Below are 16404 nucleotides of genomic sequence, written 5' to 3'. Positions count from 1 at the left end.
AAGTGACACTGTTGAACGTGGCCCGGTACAACCTAGCCCTGATGCGCTTCCTCCCTGCCAGGTGTTGGTGCCACGGCCCTAGAAAGGTGCTCCACGCGTGGACTCCCAAGGCCATACGCTCTTTGTGCTCTGCTCGTTCAGTTTCCGTACTCTGCCACCACCCATTTGACCGTCTGGTTGTGGGAGCACCGCACCAGAGCCTGTTCTGGTGTCAGTGTCCTGGAGACAGAGCCATCTCTCTCTTCTCTCCCCAAGGAACTCCCCTTGGACAGGTCAAAACACAGAGCATCTGATTGGGCTCCTCATCCCTGAAGAGGGAGCCTGGCTGCCTCAGTGACCCCAAGGTGTTTTGCTCTGCTTAGGGAGACTCATCAGGGGATTCCCAGGTGCCCATTATTCCAGGGGAGGAATCTCCTGTATCCCGAGGTGATTTTTCTGGCACCTCTCACATAAAAGAATTTAGGCTGAATCTCTAGGAAAGCATCTTGCTGTATGACAGGTCCATGTGGGCCAGGACCACATCTGAGTCACATGGGTGAGTGTTTGCAGGATGAGTGAAGAGACAGCAGGACAGAGAAAGGAATGGCGTGAGGAGACCTCGTCCTAGGTCCTGTGCTGCGGGGACCCCACGTGTGGGGGACCCATTATGCTTTTACCACAGGAGTGATGGATTCAACGTGCTTTCCGCATCCCCCATTCCCCCATCTCTCCTCAGGTCAGATTTATCCTGGACCAGGAGGAGGTGAGGATGCAGACCCCGGCAGAGACACTGCTGAGTGACTCCGTCCCCCACACTGTGGGGCTGACTGTGGCAGACAGCTGGGCCTCGCTGTCCGTCGACGGGCTCCTGAATGCCTCAGCCCACGTCCAGCAGGCCCCGCTGGAGGCCCCCTACGGGCTCTTCCTGGGGGGCACCGGGAGCCTGGGCCTGCCCTACCTGGCGAGAGCCAGCCGACCCCTGCGCGGTTGCCTCCGCGCAGCCACCCTCAATGGCCGCAGCCTGCTTCAGCCGCTGACCCCGGACGTGCCCGAGGGCTGTGCTGAGGAGCTCTCCGTCGGTGACGACGTGGCCATGGGCTTCTCTGGGCCCCACTCACTGGCTGCCTTCCCCGCCTGGGACACGCGGGACAAAGGCACCCTGGAGTTCATACTCACCACACGCAGCCAGCAGGCGCCCCTGGCCTTCCAGGCAGGGGGCCGGCATGGGGACTTCATCTACGTGGACATATCTGAGGGCCACCTGCGCGCCGTGGTGGAGAAGGGCCAGGGCACAATATTGCTCCACAACAGTGTGCCTGTGGCCGACGGGCAGCCCCACGAGGTCAGTGTCCACTTGGATGCTCACCGGCTGGAAATCTCCGTGGACCAGTACCCCACGCGTACTTCCAACCGCGGGGTCCTCAGCTACCTGGAGCCGCAAGGCAGTCTCCTCCTCGGGGGGCTGGACGCAGAGGCCTCGCGCCATCTCCAGGAACACCGCCTGGGCCTGGCCGTCAATGTCTCTCTGCTGGGCTGCATGGAAGATCTCAGCATCAATGGCCAGAGGCGGGGGCTCCGGGAGGCCTCGCTGACTCGCAGCATGGCGGCCGGCTGCAGGCTCGAGGAAGATGAGTACGAGGAGGACGCCTATGGCCCCTACGAAGCTTTCTCCACCCTGGCACCCGAGGCCTGGCTGGCCATGGAGCTGCCTGAGCCCTGCGTGCCCGAACCAGGGCTGCCTCCGATCTTTGCCAATTTCACCCGGCTGCTGACCGTCAGCCCGCTGGTGGTGGCCGAGGGCGGCACGGCCTGGCTGGAGTGGCGGCACGTGCAGCCCACGCTGGACCTGAGCGAGGCCGAGCTGCGCAAATCCCAGGTGCTGTTCAGCGTGAGCCGCGGGGCCCGCCACGGCGAGCTAGAGCTGGACATCCCGGGCGCCCAGGCGCGGAAGATGTTCACCCTCCTGGACGTGGTGAACCGCAAGGCCCGCTTCGTCCATGACGGCTCTGAGGACACCTCCGACCAGCTGATGCTCGAGGTGTCAGTGACGGCTCGGGGGTCTGTGCCCTCCTGCCTTCGGAGGGGCCAAACGTACATCCTGCCCATTCAGATAAACCCTGTCAACGACCTGCCCCGCGTCGTCTTCCCGCACGGCAGCCTCATGGTGATCCTGGAGCACACTCAGAAGCCGCTGGGGCCGGAGGTCTTCCAGGCCTACGACCCAGACTCTGCCTGTGAGGGTCTCACCTTCCAGCTCCTCGGTGCCCCCTCCAGCCTCCCTGTGGAGCGCCGAGACCAGCCCGGGGAGCCAGCGACCGAGTTCTCCTGCCGGGAGCTGGAGGCAGGCAGCCTCGTGTACATCCACCGCGGTGGGCCCGCCCTGGACCTGACGTTCCGGGTCAGTGACGGGCTTCAGGCCAGCCCTCCGGTCACGCTGAAGGTGGTGGCCGTCCGGCCGGCCATGCAGATCCGCCGTAACACGGGGCTGCGCCTGGCCCAGGGCTCCGCGGCCCCTGTCTTGCCCGCCAACCTGTCAGTGGAGACCAATGCCGTGGGGCAGGATGTGAGCGTGCTGTTCCGAGTCGCCGGGGCCCTGAAGTTTGGGGAGCTGCAGAAGCAGGGGGCAGGCGGGGCGGAGGGCACTGAGTGGCGGGCCACGCAGGCCTTTCACCAGTGGGACGTGGAGCAGGGCCGGGTGAGGTACCTGAGCACCGACACGCAGCACCGCGCCGAGGACACCACGGAGAACGTGGCCCTGGAGGTGCAGGTGGGCCAGGAGGCCCTGAGCAATCTGTCCTTCCCAGTGACGGTCCAGAGAGCCACGGTGTGGCTGCTGCGGCTAGAGCCTCTGCACACCCAGAACACCCAGCAGGAGGCCCTCACCACAGCCCACCTGGAAGCCACCCTGGAGGAGGCAGGCCCAAGCCCCACCACCTTCCACTATGAGGTGGTTCAGGCCCCTAGGAAGGGTAATCTTCAGCTACAGGGCACGCGGCTGTCAGACGGTCAGAGCTTCACCCAGGACGATCTGCAGGCCGGCCGGGTGACCTACGGGGCCACAGCACGTGCCTCAGAGGCCGTCGAGGACTCCTTCCATTTCCGGGTCACCGCTCCGCCACACTTCTCCCCACTCTACACTTTCCCCATCCACATCGGTGGTGATCCAGATGCCCCCGTCCTCACCAACGTCCTCCTCTCAGTGCCTGAGGGCGGCTGGGGTGTCCTCTCTGCTGATCACCTCTTTGTCAAGAGTCTCAACAGTGCCAGCTACCTCTATGAGGTCATGGAGCGGCCCCGCCATGGCAGGTTGGTGTGGAAGGGGGCACAGGACAGGGCCACCGTGGTGACATCCTTCACCAACGAGGACCTGCTACATGGCCGGCTGGTCTACCAGCATGACGACTCCGAGACCACGGAAGATGACATCCCCTTCGTGGCTACCCGCCAGGGCGAGGGCAGTGGTGACATGGCCTGGGAGGAGGTACGGGGTGTCTTCCGTGTGGCCATCCAGCCCACGAATGACCATGCCCCTGTGCAGACCATCAGCCGGGTCTTCCACGTGGCGCGCGGTGGGCGGCGGCTGCTGACCACAGACGACGTGGCCTTCAGCGACGCCGACTCCGGCTTTGCCGATGCTCAGCTGGTGCTGACCCGCAAGGACCTCCTCTTCGGCAGTATCGTGGCTGTCGACGAGCCCACTCGGCCCATCTACCGCTTCACCCAGGAGGACCTCAGGAAGAGACGCGTCCTGTTCGTGCACTCGGGGGCCGACCGCGGCTGGATCCAGCTGCAGGTGTCTGACGGCCAGCACCAGGCCACCGCGCTGCTCGAAGTGCAGGCCTCGGAGCCCTACCTCCGTGTGGCCAATGGCTCCAGCCTTGTGGTGCCTCAAGGAGGCCAGGGCACCATCGACACAGCTGTGCTACACCTGGACACCAACCTAGATATCCGCAGTGGGGATGAGATCCACTACCGTGTCACGGCTGGCCCACGCTGGGGGCAGCTGCTCCGGGCCAGCCAGCCAGTCACAGCCTTCTCCCAGCAGGACCTGCTGGATGGGGTCATTGCTTACAGCCACAACGGCAGCCTTAGCCCCCGTGATACCCTGGCCTTCTCTGTGGAGGCGGGGCCTATGCACACGGATGCCACCCTACCAGTGACCATTGCCTTAGAGGGGCCACTGGCCCCACTGCACCTGGTCCAGAACAAGAAGGTCTATGTCTTCCAGGGGGAGGCGGCTGAGATCAGAAGAGACCAGCTGGAGGTAAAGGGCTGGGGGCGTGAACAGGGGAACGGGCGAGGTAAAGGGGATCCTTCCCTCCAGCTTTCATGCCACGTGTGCTTGGATGGTTTGGGATGTGCCTGTGGTGGCTTCTGGGCCAGGTGTGTGTATGTGTCTTAGGTATGTACGTGTACATGTGCATGTCGCGTGCCTGAGGGTTTCTGGGGAGTTTATTGTACATACGGCTGCCTGTGGGTTGCGTGTTTCTCCATGTGTCAGGTGCACACGTGTACCTGCTGTGACCAACCATGCAGATTCCTGGGCCCTACCCAGGCCACAGGTTCTGATGCGGAGCCTGAAAATCTGTATTCGAATAAGAGTAGGCTCTCTGGAGAGTTTTGATGGGTACAGACTTTGGGGACTGTAGGCCTTGAGGACAGGCTTGGTTGCCTCTCCCCCAGCTCCCGTGTCCTCAGTTCTTTTTCCAGACCTCAGACCAGGCCTCAGGGTCTGGAGAGGGCTGCTGACCGCCTAGGAACCTCACAGAGAAACCACAGGCCATCCGGCAGGTCCATTGCCTTGCTGTGTGACCTCACACCCGTCACTTGCCCTCTCTGGGCCTTATTCTCCTATGCTGCCAACTTCTGAGCCTCTTGTGGTTCTGGCTGTCTGGACTTTGGGGCAGACGGTGACGAAACACGTCTGGTGTCTGGAAGTCTTCACCCCGGAGCAGGCAGCGTTTGAGCCAGGCTTTGAAGAGCCTGGGGTTTAACAGCAGAGAACAGGGGGACAGTATTCCAGGCAGAGGGACAGAATCAGGAATGTGAGTTCAGGGGTGGTGTGTAGCCTTATGTGGCTGGACCAGCAGAGGAGGGAGCACCTCCCCTGCAGGCCCTGGACTGGACTACGGTCTGTAAGCACCATGGGGCCTGTAGTGTAGCAGTCTGTGTCGCGGAGAAGGATGGGGCGCCCTCTGGTGGCAATAGTGTGGCAGGGGCAGTGCCTGTGTGTGCGTGCGTATGCATGTGTCTGCGCGTAAGCGCGCGCCCAGGGGTGCATGTGTGATGTGTGTCTCGGTCCACACATTTGTGTGTGGTGAGGCTGACTGTCCATGGCACTGACCCTGAGGATGTGTGATTGTGTACATCTCCGAGAGAACGTGTGTCCCAGAGGCCTCAACAGCCTCCCTCTGTGACCCCTCTGATAACCAGGCAGCCCAGGAGGCAGTGCCACCGGCAGACATTGTGTTCTCCGTGAAGACCCCACCAAGCGCTGGCTACCTGGTGATGTTGTCCCACGGCGCCACAGCAGCCGAGCCGCCCAGCCTGGACCCTGTGCACAGCTTCTCCCAGGAGGCAGTGGACGCGGGCAGGGTCCTGTACCTGCACTCCCGCCCTGAGGCCTGGAGCGATGCCTTCTCCCTGGATGTGTCCTCAGGCCTGGGTGCTCCCCTTGAGGACATCCGCGTGGAGCTGGAGGTGCTGCCCGCTGCCATCCCGCTGGAGGCGCAGAACTTCAGCGTCCCCGAGGGCGGCACCCGCACCCTGGCCCCGCCCCTGCTGCGCATCACTGGGCCCTACTTCCCCACGCTGCCGGGCCTTGACCTGCAGGTGCTGGAACCACCCCAGCACGGGGTGCTGCAGAGAGAGGAAGGACCTCAAGACAGGACCCTCAGCACCTTCTCCTGGAGAGAGGTACGGTCAGGGAGGCCCAGGGTGCAGCCCAGCTCTGGGGGCAGAGTCTGGGGGCACGCACAGAGGAGAGGCAGGAGCCCACTCTTCCAGAGCACCGCATCTCATCCTCCCTCACTGGCAGAGAGAGACAAGGGTCCCCACTGCCTTCACTCCTTCATTCCTTCCCTCTGGGAGAAATGATTGTCCCCGTTGCCACCTGCAGAAACTGACGCTCTCAAGGAGTCCGTCTCCTTCTGCACCTAAAGGCAGGGCATGAAGGGTGCTGGGTCTGAGGCCTGCTGGGGCCTGACCTCCAGCCCTGGGCCTGCCTGCAGGTGGAACAGCAGCTGATCCGCTACGTGCACGACGGGAGTGAGACGCTGGCAGACAGTTTCGTCCTAGTGGCTAATGCCTCAGAGGTGGACCGTCAGAGCCATCCCGTGGCCTTCGCCGTCACCATCCTGCCTGTCAACGACCATCCGCCCGTCCTCACCACAAACACAGGCCTGCAGGTGAGAGCATTCTAGGACCACCTCCCACCTCTCCTCCCAGAGAGAGACCCGGCACTTAGCTCCCCCTCCCTGAGGCTCGGTTTTCTCCTCTGTAAAATGGGGACCCTGCCACATGCCTCACTAGGTTGTGGGGAAGAGAGAAGAGCTATTGCATTGAAATTAGAACACAGGTGTGAGGCTTAATTATTGGACACTCGTACGTGCGGTAGACAGCCTTGTGAATGGATATGCTTGGTCCAGTTCCCTGGACTCACCCTAAGCAGGAAGCTTTTCCTATGGCTCAGGACCAGGACGTCTGAAGAAAGCTCTTTCAAACCCTTAAGGGTGGACTCCAGCTGCTCCCCACTTCCACCCGCAGCAAGTGAAGGCCACAGCTTGGCTCCCCAATCCCCAGGTTGCAGAGTAGTGGTGTCCTCACCCGGCAGAGGCGGAAATTGAGGCCCCGACAGGTAACAGAACTTCTCCAGGGTCACAGTAGAAGTTACTGGTGGAAAAGAAAGGGTGTGGCTTGACCAGGGCCACACAGTAGGATAGTGAATGGGCAGGACCTTGAATGCTGACTTCTAGAGTGTGGACGCTGGGTCAGCCTCATCCGCGGAAGGTTTCAGAGGAGGGCTGACTCGAGCTGTCTGTGACGTGGGGCCCTGGGAATCTTTGATGGTATAGGATGTGCCTGTGGGGAGCAGCCCCGTGGTGGGGAGGCCAGCAGAGGGTAGATTTCAGGCAAAGGGCTGCCCTGGGACCGCAGTCAGATGATGCTGTGTGGCATTCCAGCCACCAGGTGGTGCTGTCCACCATGGTTGTGCAGGGAGCTGTGCTAAAGCCCGGCATCTGCCCTTTGTGGCCTTCCTTCCAGAGCTCTGGCTGAGGTCAGCCTTGGGCTGGGGGAGGGAATCCCAGAGGGCCCCGTTTTCCAGGTATGGGAGCCCCTCCCCAATACTGCTCATAAGTTGCTGACACAGCAGGACATGGAACAGGACCCCCGAAACAGAATCCTGCCCTGCTAGCGCGTGAAGCTAGCATGCTTCACTTTGAGCATGGGGAGGGGCTGCCTGCACCCAGGAAGCCTTCACCCACCTGCTGGGGGGCTCGTGATTGCCCTGGAAACACCTGGGCCGCCATCAAGTACTGCTTCAGTGCTGCAGGGTAGTGGCCAGCCATCAGCCTCTCCAGCTCACCCCATCCCTCACCTGGAAAGAGAGCTCATTTCTAAGTATCCTGGGCAGACAGAAACCCCCATGCCCATCGTGTGCCAGCCCCTGCCCAGCCTCACCATGGAGGGTCTGAGGGAGACTGCTGCCCTGCCAGTGGAGCCACATTAGGCAGCACTATGGGTCAGGGTTGGGGATCTCTGGGGGGTGAGAGCCGGGGGCTTCCTGGGATAGGGGTTCATGAGCTGGCCTGAGGGACAGGCAGGACTAGGGCAGAGGGAGAGCAGGGAGCCTGGGCGTGGGGGGCGCTGGGCCAGCAGGGGAAGGTGAATGGGATGGAGAGCCCTTTGTGCAGGGGAATCCAGATGGCAGTGTGGTTGGAGCCCTGAGGGTGGCCCCAGGGCCAGGGAGGAGTGCAGTGGGTGAGCATGGTTGGGGCAGAACCTTCACACGCTTGTGTCCCCAGATGTGGGAGGGGGCCACTGTGCCCATCCCTACGGAGGCCCTCAAGGGCACAGACAGTGACTCGGGACCTGAGGACCTGGTCTACACCCTCGAGCAGCCCAGCAACGGCCGGGTGGTGCTGCGGGCAGCGCCAGGCACTGAAGTCCACAGCTTCACCCAGGTCCAGCTAGACGGCGGGCTCGTGCTATTCTCACACAGAGGTGGGTGCCTAGAGGTGGGGGTGCCCTGAGGATGGGCGCCACCATGGGCCGGTGAGACCCAACCCCATGCCTGTCCTAGGAGCCCTGGACGGAGGCTTCCGCTTCAGCCTGTCTGATGGCAAGCATACGTCTGCGGGACACTTCTTCCGGGTGATGGCCCAGAAGCAGCTGCTCCTCTCGCTGGAGGGTAGCCGGGCGCTGACCGCCTGCCCAGGTGGGTGTGCCACACCAGGGTCACACTGCCTCCCCAGCAGCCTCCCCAGGCCTTGCCCTGGCTTCTGGTCAGAGGCTGGCAGTCCCCTTTTGCCTCTCGCAGGGTCCACCCAGCCGCTCAGCAGCCAGAGCCTGAGAGCCAGTTCCAGTGCGGGCACCGACCCCCACCACCTGCTCTACCACGTGGTGCAGGGCCCCCAGCTTGGCCGGCTGTTCCACACCCAGCGGGGCAGCACTGGGGAGGTCCTGGGGAACTTCACTCAGGCAGAGGTAAGGACCACCGTCTACGGCCACCACTTAGACTCCATCCAGCCTCAAGTGGCCCACTCTGCCTCTGGACGCACGTGTGGACACGGGTACCAGCTCCAGCCTTATTGGCAGCCACTCCCTGGGCCTGCCATGGTCCAGGCCCTGCCTGCCCCACCCTCCAGGAGCCACCAGGCTGGTAGAGCAAATGGGGCTTAATGTTCCAAGGGAAGGAAGAAGGATGCAGGAGGTCAGGGCTATAGGAGCCCAGAGCAGGGATCAGGCTCTGGGGCTTGGCTTCCAGAAGGAACGGCAGTTGGACCCTAGGGGACTGGAAAGGGTACACTGCATAGGGAGCCCTAGATACCCCGGTGGCTGGTGTGGGGCAGTGTTTGGTTTGGAGGGATAGAGTTTGGGATGAGAGCAGCCGTTAGGCTTGTGGGCAGAGATGTGAGCCTGGGGCTCAGGTGAAGAGGCAGCAAGAAGCAGTGGGTCCTGAAAGTGGACAGAAGCAGCTGTGTGAGTCAAGCTGGGAGCGGGCTGCCACCCATCCATCGTGGCAGCTTCAGGACACAGCTATCCCAGAGCACACCAGAGGCCACCGGTGAAAACTAGAACTCTCAGCCAAGGGAAGAGGCAGATGGCTGGCTACTGGGATCACAGAGCTCTCTGTACTAACTGTGCCAGTGAGCCAGCAGCCATCACTTAAATTAACGTCCCTTCTACGTGCAGGAGATGCCAAGCATTCCAGGGCAGCCTTGGTTCTTCCTGAAGGCGGGGCAGGGGGGATCTTGCAGGCAAGGGAAGGAAGTCACTTTAACAGAGGTGGGAAGAGTTTCTCAGGTCTCTCACATCAACGTCCCCCAGGCCTGGGTTCTCTGTTCTCCTAGCTTCTGCCGTGGCCCCCTTCTTGCCCCTCCCCACAATGAAATATTCAGCAGGCTGCAGCAGCTGTGCACCCTGAGTCCCTGGGAGCCTTTGTCGTCGGATGCCCAGGAGAGGGGAGGGAACAGGATGAGCCCATCAGGCCCCTCCCCCACCCCGCGGTGCTTCCCTCACGCCCCAGCAATCTGAAGGACTGGACTGAATGGCCACCAGGGGGCCAGGCTGGCAGCACCACCCGGGGAAGCTGGGAGGAGGCTTCGTGGCAGACACATCCTCCCCGCTTGGCCAAGAGGGCAGGGCAGGGCTGGGTGGTATCTGATAGCACCACTGTGCAAGAGTACTCTGAGCTGGGTGGGGCAGGGGCCAGGTGTCTCCGTTTTATAGGTAAGGAAACTGAGGGTTCGCAGAGGTCAGGTGACTTTATTCAGTGCCCACGGCTGGTAAGCAAAACCGGGGCTATGCCTTTTGGCTGCTCGTTCACGACTTCTTTCGCCAAAGGACAATGCTGGTTCCCAGAGGTCAGGGACCCCTCCCCACCTTGCCTGTGACTTGCTTCATCCCCAGCCAAACACCTCCCACCCATAAGCAGCTCCTGTATTCGGGCATCAAGCGTCCCACCCCCCCCACTCCAGAGGGTCACTGTTTCCTTCCTGCTCACCCGCCAGCCTGGGCCAGAGGTTACAGATGGCAGCCCTTGCGGGCCACAGCTGGCCCACAGATGTGTTTCATTTGGCCTGCACGTGCATGTAATATATTAAAACTAGCGGTCAAGACATAACCTTTGGGGGATTACACAGACACACACACACACACACACACACACACACACCCTGATTTCCAGTTTCTTAAAAGGCCTGTGTCCCCTCTTCCAACCGTCAGCTGGAGACGGGGCTCTGCTCCCCCTGTCAACTGGGCAGGGCTCCCCACCTCATGCAACCCCACTGCTCTCAGCATCTCCGCACACTGTGACCCCAGTCGGCGTCCACCTCACCATTGCACAAGTCCTGTTTTTCTGACAGAAGGAAAATAGTTCCCTGTGTCTCCTAAAAGCGGAAAACAAAACACAAGCCAAGAGGACACACTGGGATTAGGAGGGGGAGGGAATGGCCTTCTTGATGGAAGTGGAGACTGTTCCTTGGTGTTTAACAGGCAGCCGGCCCTGGAGAACAGCGGGTGTGGCTGGAGCGGAGTCGCCGTGGGAGGAGTGGGAGGAGGCAAGGTCGTGGGTAACGGGGTCATACGGGGTCTTTGAAGCCAAATGGTGGTGAACCATTGCATTGTCTGAGCAGGAGTCACAGAACCTGACTTACATTTTCAACGACCCACTCTGACTTCTATGTTAAGGACAAAATGGGGCGAGGGGGAGGGGGGTGTGTGGCAAAGCCAGGACACAGTTAGGAGGCTCTTGCAGTAATCCAGGCCGGAGATGGTGGTGTGTGAGAGGAGGAGAGGAATCAGGGGTGACTCCAGGGTTTGGAGCCTGAGCCACTGGAAGAACAGAGCTGTGCCCTCTGCCGTGGGAAGGCCGGGAGAGGCGGGGCAGGTCAGGGTCGTCTGGGACATGCTGAGTTTGAGACCTCCCTCAGACATTTTCGAGGAGCCGCCCAGGAAGCAGGTGGCCCTGAGCCTGGAGTTCAGGAGAGCGCAGCCCGGGCTGGAGATGCAAATCAGGGGGTCATCTCACGGCTGGCATTTGAGGACGTGAGACCCACCGAGAGCACGTGGGCAGCGCCTGTAGATGGTCTCAGGGCCAAGCCACAGACATTGCAGAGAAGGGGAGGAACCAGCAAGAGAGTCTGTGAAGAAGCAACTGATAAGGTTGGAGGAACACCAAGGGAGCAGAACCTCCTGGAAGCCATCGGGTGGGCTGGAGGAAGGAATCCTCAATCATGTCCAGTGCTGCGGAGAACCGACCGCTGGGTCCAGCAACACGGAGGCCATCGTGCCCTCGGCAACAGCAGGAGAGAAGCCTGGGCGGAGCGCACTCGAGACAGCATGGGGGAGAGTACAGACTATGCTTCTTGGATTTTTGTTGCAGAGAAGAACAATAAAAGGTGGGGGAGCAAACAGTGGTGGAAAAATGAAGTCGAGAGAAGCTTTTCCTTTAAGGCGGGCGGATAGCATCGTTGGTAACGATGGGAAAGGTCCATCTGGGGGCAACTGACGTCATGGGAGGAAGACGGGAGATGGTAGAAGTGGGGTCTTCAGTAGGGAAGAGGGACAGGGATTTCATGCAAAAGAGGAATGACCTGCTGTCCAGAGAAGCACGGATAGAGTATTGCTTTCCCCAGGGGCTCAGGGAGATGAGGTGACTTGCCCAGGGTGGCAGAGCTGGGATTCGACACAGGCGTCTGGCTCCAGGGCCTGGCTCTTCACTGTCACGTGCCTGTTTTACGGTGACCCGCTGAGTTGGTGAGGGAGAGCACGGGCTACAGACGTGGAACAAGGCACAGCGGGGAGAGCCTCGAGGGTGGCTGGGCTCTGAGGGGCTCTCAGGGAGACCCGAGTGGCCGGTGCTGGTGCCAGCCTGGGTGGGGGCTCCTGGGTACCACAGGCTGGACCTGCCTCTCATCCCAGCAACGGGGTCTCCCTGCAGGTGTATGCTGGGAACGTTCTGTATGAGCACGAGATGCCCGCCGAGCCCTTCTGGGAGGCCCACGACACCCTGGAGCTCCGGCTGTCCTCACCCCCTGCCCCTGATGTGGCCGCCACCCTTGCTGTGACTGTGTCTTTCGAGGCTGCCTGTCCCCAGCGCCCCAGCCGCCTCTGGAGGAACACAGGTGAACAGCATGGTGGGCTGGCAAAGGTGGAGGGGACAGTGGGAGAGGCCCAGAGAGGAGGGGACACAAGGCCAAGGCCAGCAGCTCGTGTCAGCTCCCAGGACCTGGTAGATTATAGGGAGGGTGGGCAGGTGGGGAGGCTCTGAGGTCAGAGCAGGACATGATCCTGGTCTTCCTGGCCCCTGAGCCCCAACCTGGGGTACCTGGCCTGAGGGTCCGTGGCTCTCCCCTCAGTGAATGGGACCTTCACAGACTGTGTCCCACCCCCCAGGTCTCTGGGTCTCTGAGGGCCAACGAGCCGAGATCACCACGGCCGCCCTCGATGCCTCCAACCTGCTGGCAAGCGTTCCGTCACCCCAGCGCTCAGAGCACGACGTGCTCTTCCAGATCACGCAGTTCCCCACGCGGGGCCAGCTGTCGGTGTCCGAGGAGCCCCTCCACGCCGGGCAGCCCCACTTCCTGCAGTCCGAGCTGGCCGCAGGACAGCTGGTGTACACCCACGGCGGCGGGGGCACCCAGCAGGATGGCTTCCGCTTCCGCGCCCACCTCCAGGGGCCGGCAGGGGCCTCCGTGGTGGGACCCCAAACCTCAGAGGCTTTTACCGTCACAGTGCGGGACGTGAACGCGCGGCCCCCACAGCCGCAGACCTCCGTCCCGCTCAGGCTCACCCGGGGCTCCCGCAGCGCCGTCTCCCGGGCCCAGCTGAGCGTGGTGGACCCAGACTCGGCTCCTGGGGAGATCGAGTACGCGGTGCAGCGGGCGCCCCACAACGGCTTCCTGAGCCTGGCGGGGGCCAGCCCGGGGCCTGTGACCCGCTTCACGCAGGCCGACGTGGATGCAGGGCAGCTGGCCTTTGTGGCCAATGGGAGCAGCGTGGCGGGCATCTTCCAGCTGAGCGTGTCCGACGGGGCCAGCCCACCCCTGCCCATGTCCCTGGCCGTGGATGTCCTGCCCTCGTCCATTGAGGTGCAGCTGCGGGCACCCCTAGAGGTGCCCCAAGCTTTAGGGCGCTCTTCCCTGAGCCGGCAGCAGCTCCGGGTGGTTTCCGACCGGGAGGAGCCAGACGCAGCCTACCGCCTCACTCAGGGGCCCCAGTACGGGCATCTCCTGGTGGGCGGGCAGCCTGCCACAGCCTTCAGCCAGTTCCAGGTAGACCAGGGTGAGGTGGTCTTTGCTTTTACCAACTTCTCCTCCTCTCACGACCAATTCAGCATCCTGGCACTGGCCAGGGGTGCCAACGTATCTGCCACGGTGAACGTCACCGTGAGGGCTCTGCTGCGTGTGTGGACAGGTGGGCCGTGGCCCCAGGGCACCACCCTGCGCCTGGATCCCACTGTCTTAGATGCGGGCGAGCTGGCCAACCGCACAGGCAGTGTGCCGCGTTTCCGGCTCCTGGCAGGACCCCGGCACGGCCGCGTAGTTCGCGTGCCCCGGGCCAGGACAGAGCCCAGGGGCGGCCAGCTTGTGGAGCAGTTCACCCAGCAGGACCTTGAGGATGGAAGGCTGGGGCTGGAGGTTGGCAGGCCAGAGGGTAGCTCTTCTGGACCTGCAGGCGACAGTCTCACTCTGGAGCTGTGGGCAAGGGGTGTCCCTCCTGCCGTGGCCTCGCTGGACTTTGCCACAGAGCCTTACAACGCGAGCCGGCCCTACAGAGTGGCCCTGCTCAGTCTGCCCGAGGCGGCTCGGACAGACGCGGGGGAGCCCGAGGCCGGCACTCCCACGGGCAAGCCGGGCCCAGCAGCCTCCAGCCCCGTGCCCACCGTGGCCAGCGGGGGCTTCCTGGGCTTCCTGGAGGCCAACATGTTCAGCATCATCATCCCCGTGTGCCTGGTCATCCTGCTGCTTGCACTCACCGTGCCTCTGCTCTTCTACCTCCGCAAACGCAACAAGACGGGCAAGCACGACGTCCAGGTGCTGACTGCCAAGCCCCGAAACGGCCTGGCCGGTGACGCCGAGACCTTCCGCAAGGTGGAGCCGGGCCAGGCCATCCCACTCACAGCGGTGCCTGGCCAGGGGCCCCCGCCGGGGGGCCAGCCTGACCCAGAGCTGCTGCAGTTCTGCCGGACATCCAACCCTGCCCTCAAGAACGGCCAGTACTGGGTGTGAGGCCTGGCCTGGGCCCAGATGCTGATCGGGCCAGGGACAGGCTTGCTCAGGCCCCAGCCCCACTGCTCCCATGCCCTGGTGCTGTCTGAGTCCCCAGAGCCAGAGAGCCTTGGGCACACCAGGGGTGGAGGGTGCTGGGATGAAGCCCCAGGGGTCCAGGACCAAGTGGAGTCAAGAGCTGGAACCTCCCCAGCTCACTGCGAGCCAGGAGAACTGCAAGGGTATGAGAAGAGGCAGGCTCAGGGCCAGTCCCCTGCCCTGGAGGTAGCGTGCGCTGTCAAAACCAGAGTCGCCTCCTACATGGTCGGAACTCTGGGTCCTGGGTCTGTGACCTTGGGTAAGTCACACCTGACCCAGGCTGCTAAGAGGGCAAGGAGAAGAAAGGGAAGGGAGGACCAGGTGGGGATTCCTGGCTTTTTCACTCCAAGCCAGGCCTCCGCCCACCTGTCTCTGCCCCAGGATTGAGAGGAAACCTTTTTCCCTTGGTTTTTTTAGGGCGATGGTATTCCCTGGAGCAGTGGGCAGGAGGAGAGAGTCTTCCCACTCTCTAGAAAGTATAAGCCCGTGGAATAATAATATATCCAGGGTGCAAGGTGGGTGGGTTGCTCTGGGATGGATTTATTTAAGGGGGATTGCAGGGCAGCTATTTAACATGGTACTGAGCTAGCCCCGAATGATGGAGCCCCTGGGGTGAGGGATAGTGGAGGCCAGCTTATTCCCAGGGCTCCACCTTGATGGGCTGACAGCTAGGCAAGCATGGGTCTGTGGCCCCAGAGTGGGCTGGGGCTGGGGAGCGTGCCGGGTCTCAGGCCACAGGCTGCTGCGGTGCCTGTGCTCCCCTGAGGACTGAGGGGCGGGTACTTGGGGGCACTCGGCTCCGTGGGGCCTGGATAAATGGTGCTTCTGGATAAGAGGTTCTGGACAGCTGCGTGTTGTTTGTCTGACTATGCGCTGGGCCCGTGTCCACACTAGCCTGCCCTCCACCAGTGCAGGCCACCCTGCCAGGCCTCAGCCACCAGGTTAGATGGAGCCTGAACTTCCACCTTTGGCCCCTCCACACAGCTTGTAGGATCTCAGTTCCCTGACCAGTAAGTGAATCCTGGGCCACAGCCATGAAAGCCCCGAGTCCTAACCACTAGGCTACCAGGGACCTCCCCCAGCCATAGGTTTCTTAGGCTGAGTGTTGGCCTCTACGGCCCAGTTCCTCTCCATCCGCCTCTTAAGAGGTTGGAGCAGCAAAGATGAGGAGAGAGTGGGACTTGGGGATCGCCAGGCTGGGCCGTGGTGCTGGGGGTAGGGGCAGCCGGGGACCACCAGAGGCGCCCTCCCTCAGCTCCCTGGAGATTTTCACAAGGAAGATTTCTGCTGGTCTCTACCCTTCCAACAAGAGGACCAAGAGTGCTCCTTCTCAAGGGCAGAATAAGCAGCAAGGGTTCCACAAAGTCAGCGGTCCGCGTACGTGACCCAAGAGTCCATCCTGTGGTCAGAAATGGATTTGAGACACGGTGTCTTCAGGAGGCCCTCAGTGAGTTGCCGAGGAGCCGCCACTCTCTGGTCCTTTCCGTTCAGAGGGTCTCTCAGGGTCGTGGGCAATGGAGACAGACTCGGTCCCAGAGAGTACCCCGAGCTCTGGGAGCAAGTTGAAGTCCTCAGAAGAAAAGCAGCAGGAGAGCTGTCTGAGCTCTGGGGGGAGGTGGGGGGTTGGGGGGGGGCGGCTGGGGCCTGAGCACGGCCGCTTTGGGCGGGGAGAGCCCCAGCCAGCCTCCGGCAGCTGTGCGGCATCACCTCCTCCCTGTGCTCAACATCTGAACCAGGACTTAGGGCAAGAGAGGAGACCCCCTCCTCCCCACGGTGCTGCCCCTGGACCATCCCTCCCACCATGCCCCTCGCATCTCAGCATCCGGCCTCCTAGAGCCTCCCCCTCTCTCAGAAGATTTGGCCAAGAAACCCGGAATCCTGGTAGATCACTGCT

General features: G+C 62.2%; 1 protein-coding gene across 1 annotated transcript in view; it reads left to right on the top strand.

Moving 5' to 3' along the window:
* The window catches only part of CSPG4 (chondroitin sulfate proteoglycan 4), a 35893-nt gene extending 20416 nt beyond the window's left edge, over positions 1-15477 (top strand). Inside the window, exons 3-10 of the mRNA XM_057724471.1 lie at positions 716-4243; positions 5413-5895; positions 6210-6386; positions 8004-8202; positions 8282-8416; positions 8519-8685; positions 12143-12326; positions 12598-15477. Of these exons, the coding sequence (XP_057580454.1) occupies positions 716-4243; positions 5413-5895; positions 6210-6386; positions 8004-8202; positions 8282-8416; positions 8519-8685; positions 12143-12326; positions 12598-14432 (6708 nt within the window). The 3' untranslated portion in view covers positions 14433-15477. The remainder of the gene's footprint in view (positions 1-715; positions 4244-5412; positions 5896-6209; positions 6387-8003; positions 8203-8281; positions 8417-8518; positions 8686-12142; positions 12327-12597) is intronic.
* The last annotated feature ends 927 nt before the right edge of the window (positions 15478-16404 follow it).

The sequence above is a fragment of the Hippopotamus amphibius genome, chromosome 2, assembly GCF_030028045.1.
Source record: "Hippopotamus amphibius kiboko isolate mHipAmp2 chromosome 2, mHipAmp2.hap2, whole genome shotgun sequence".
Taxonomy (NCBI): domain Eukaryota; kingdom Metazoa; phylum Chordata; class Mammalia; order Artiodactyla; family Hippopotamidae; genus Hippopotamus; species Hippopotamus amphibius.
This window is presented reverse-complemented; position numbering and strand designations above follow the sequence as displayed.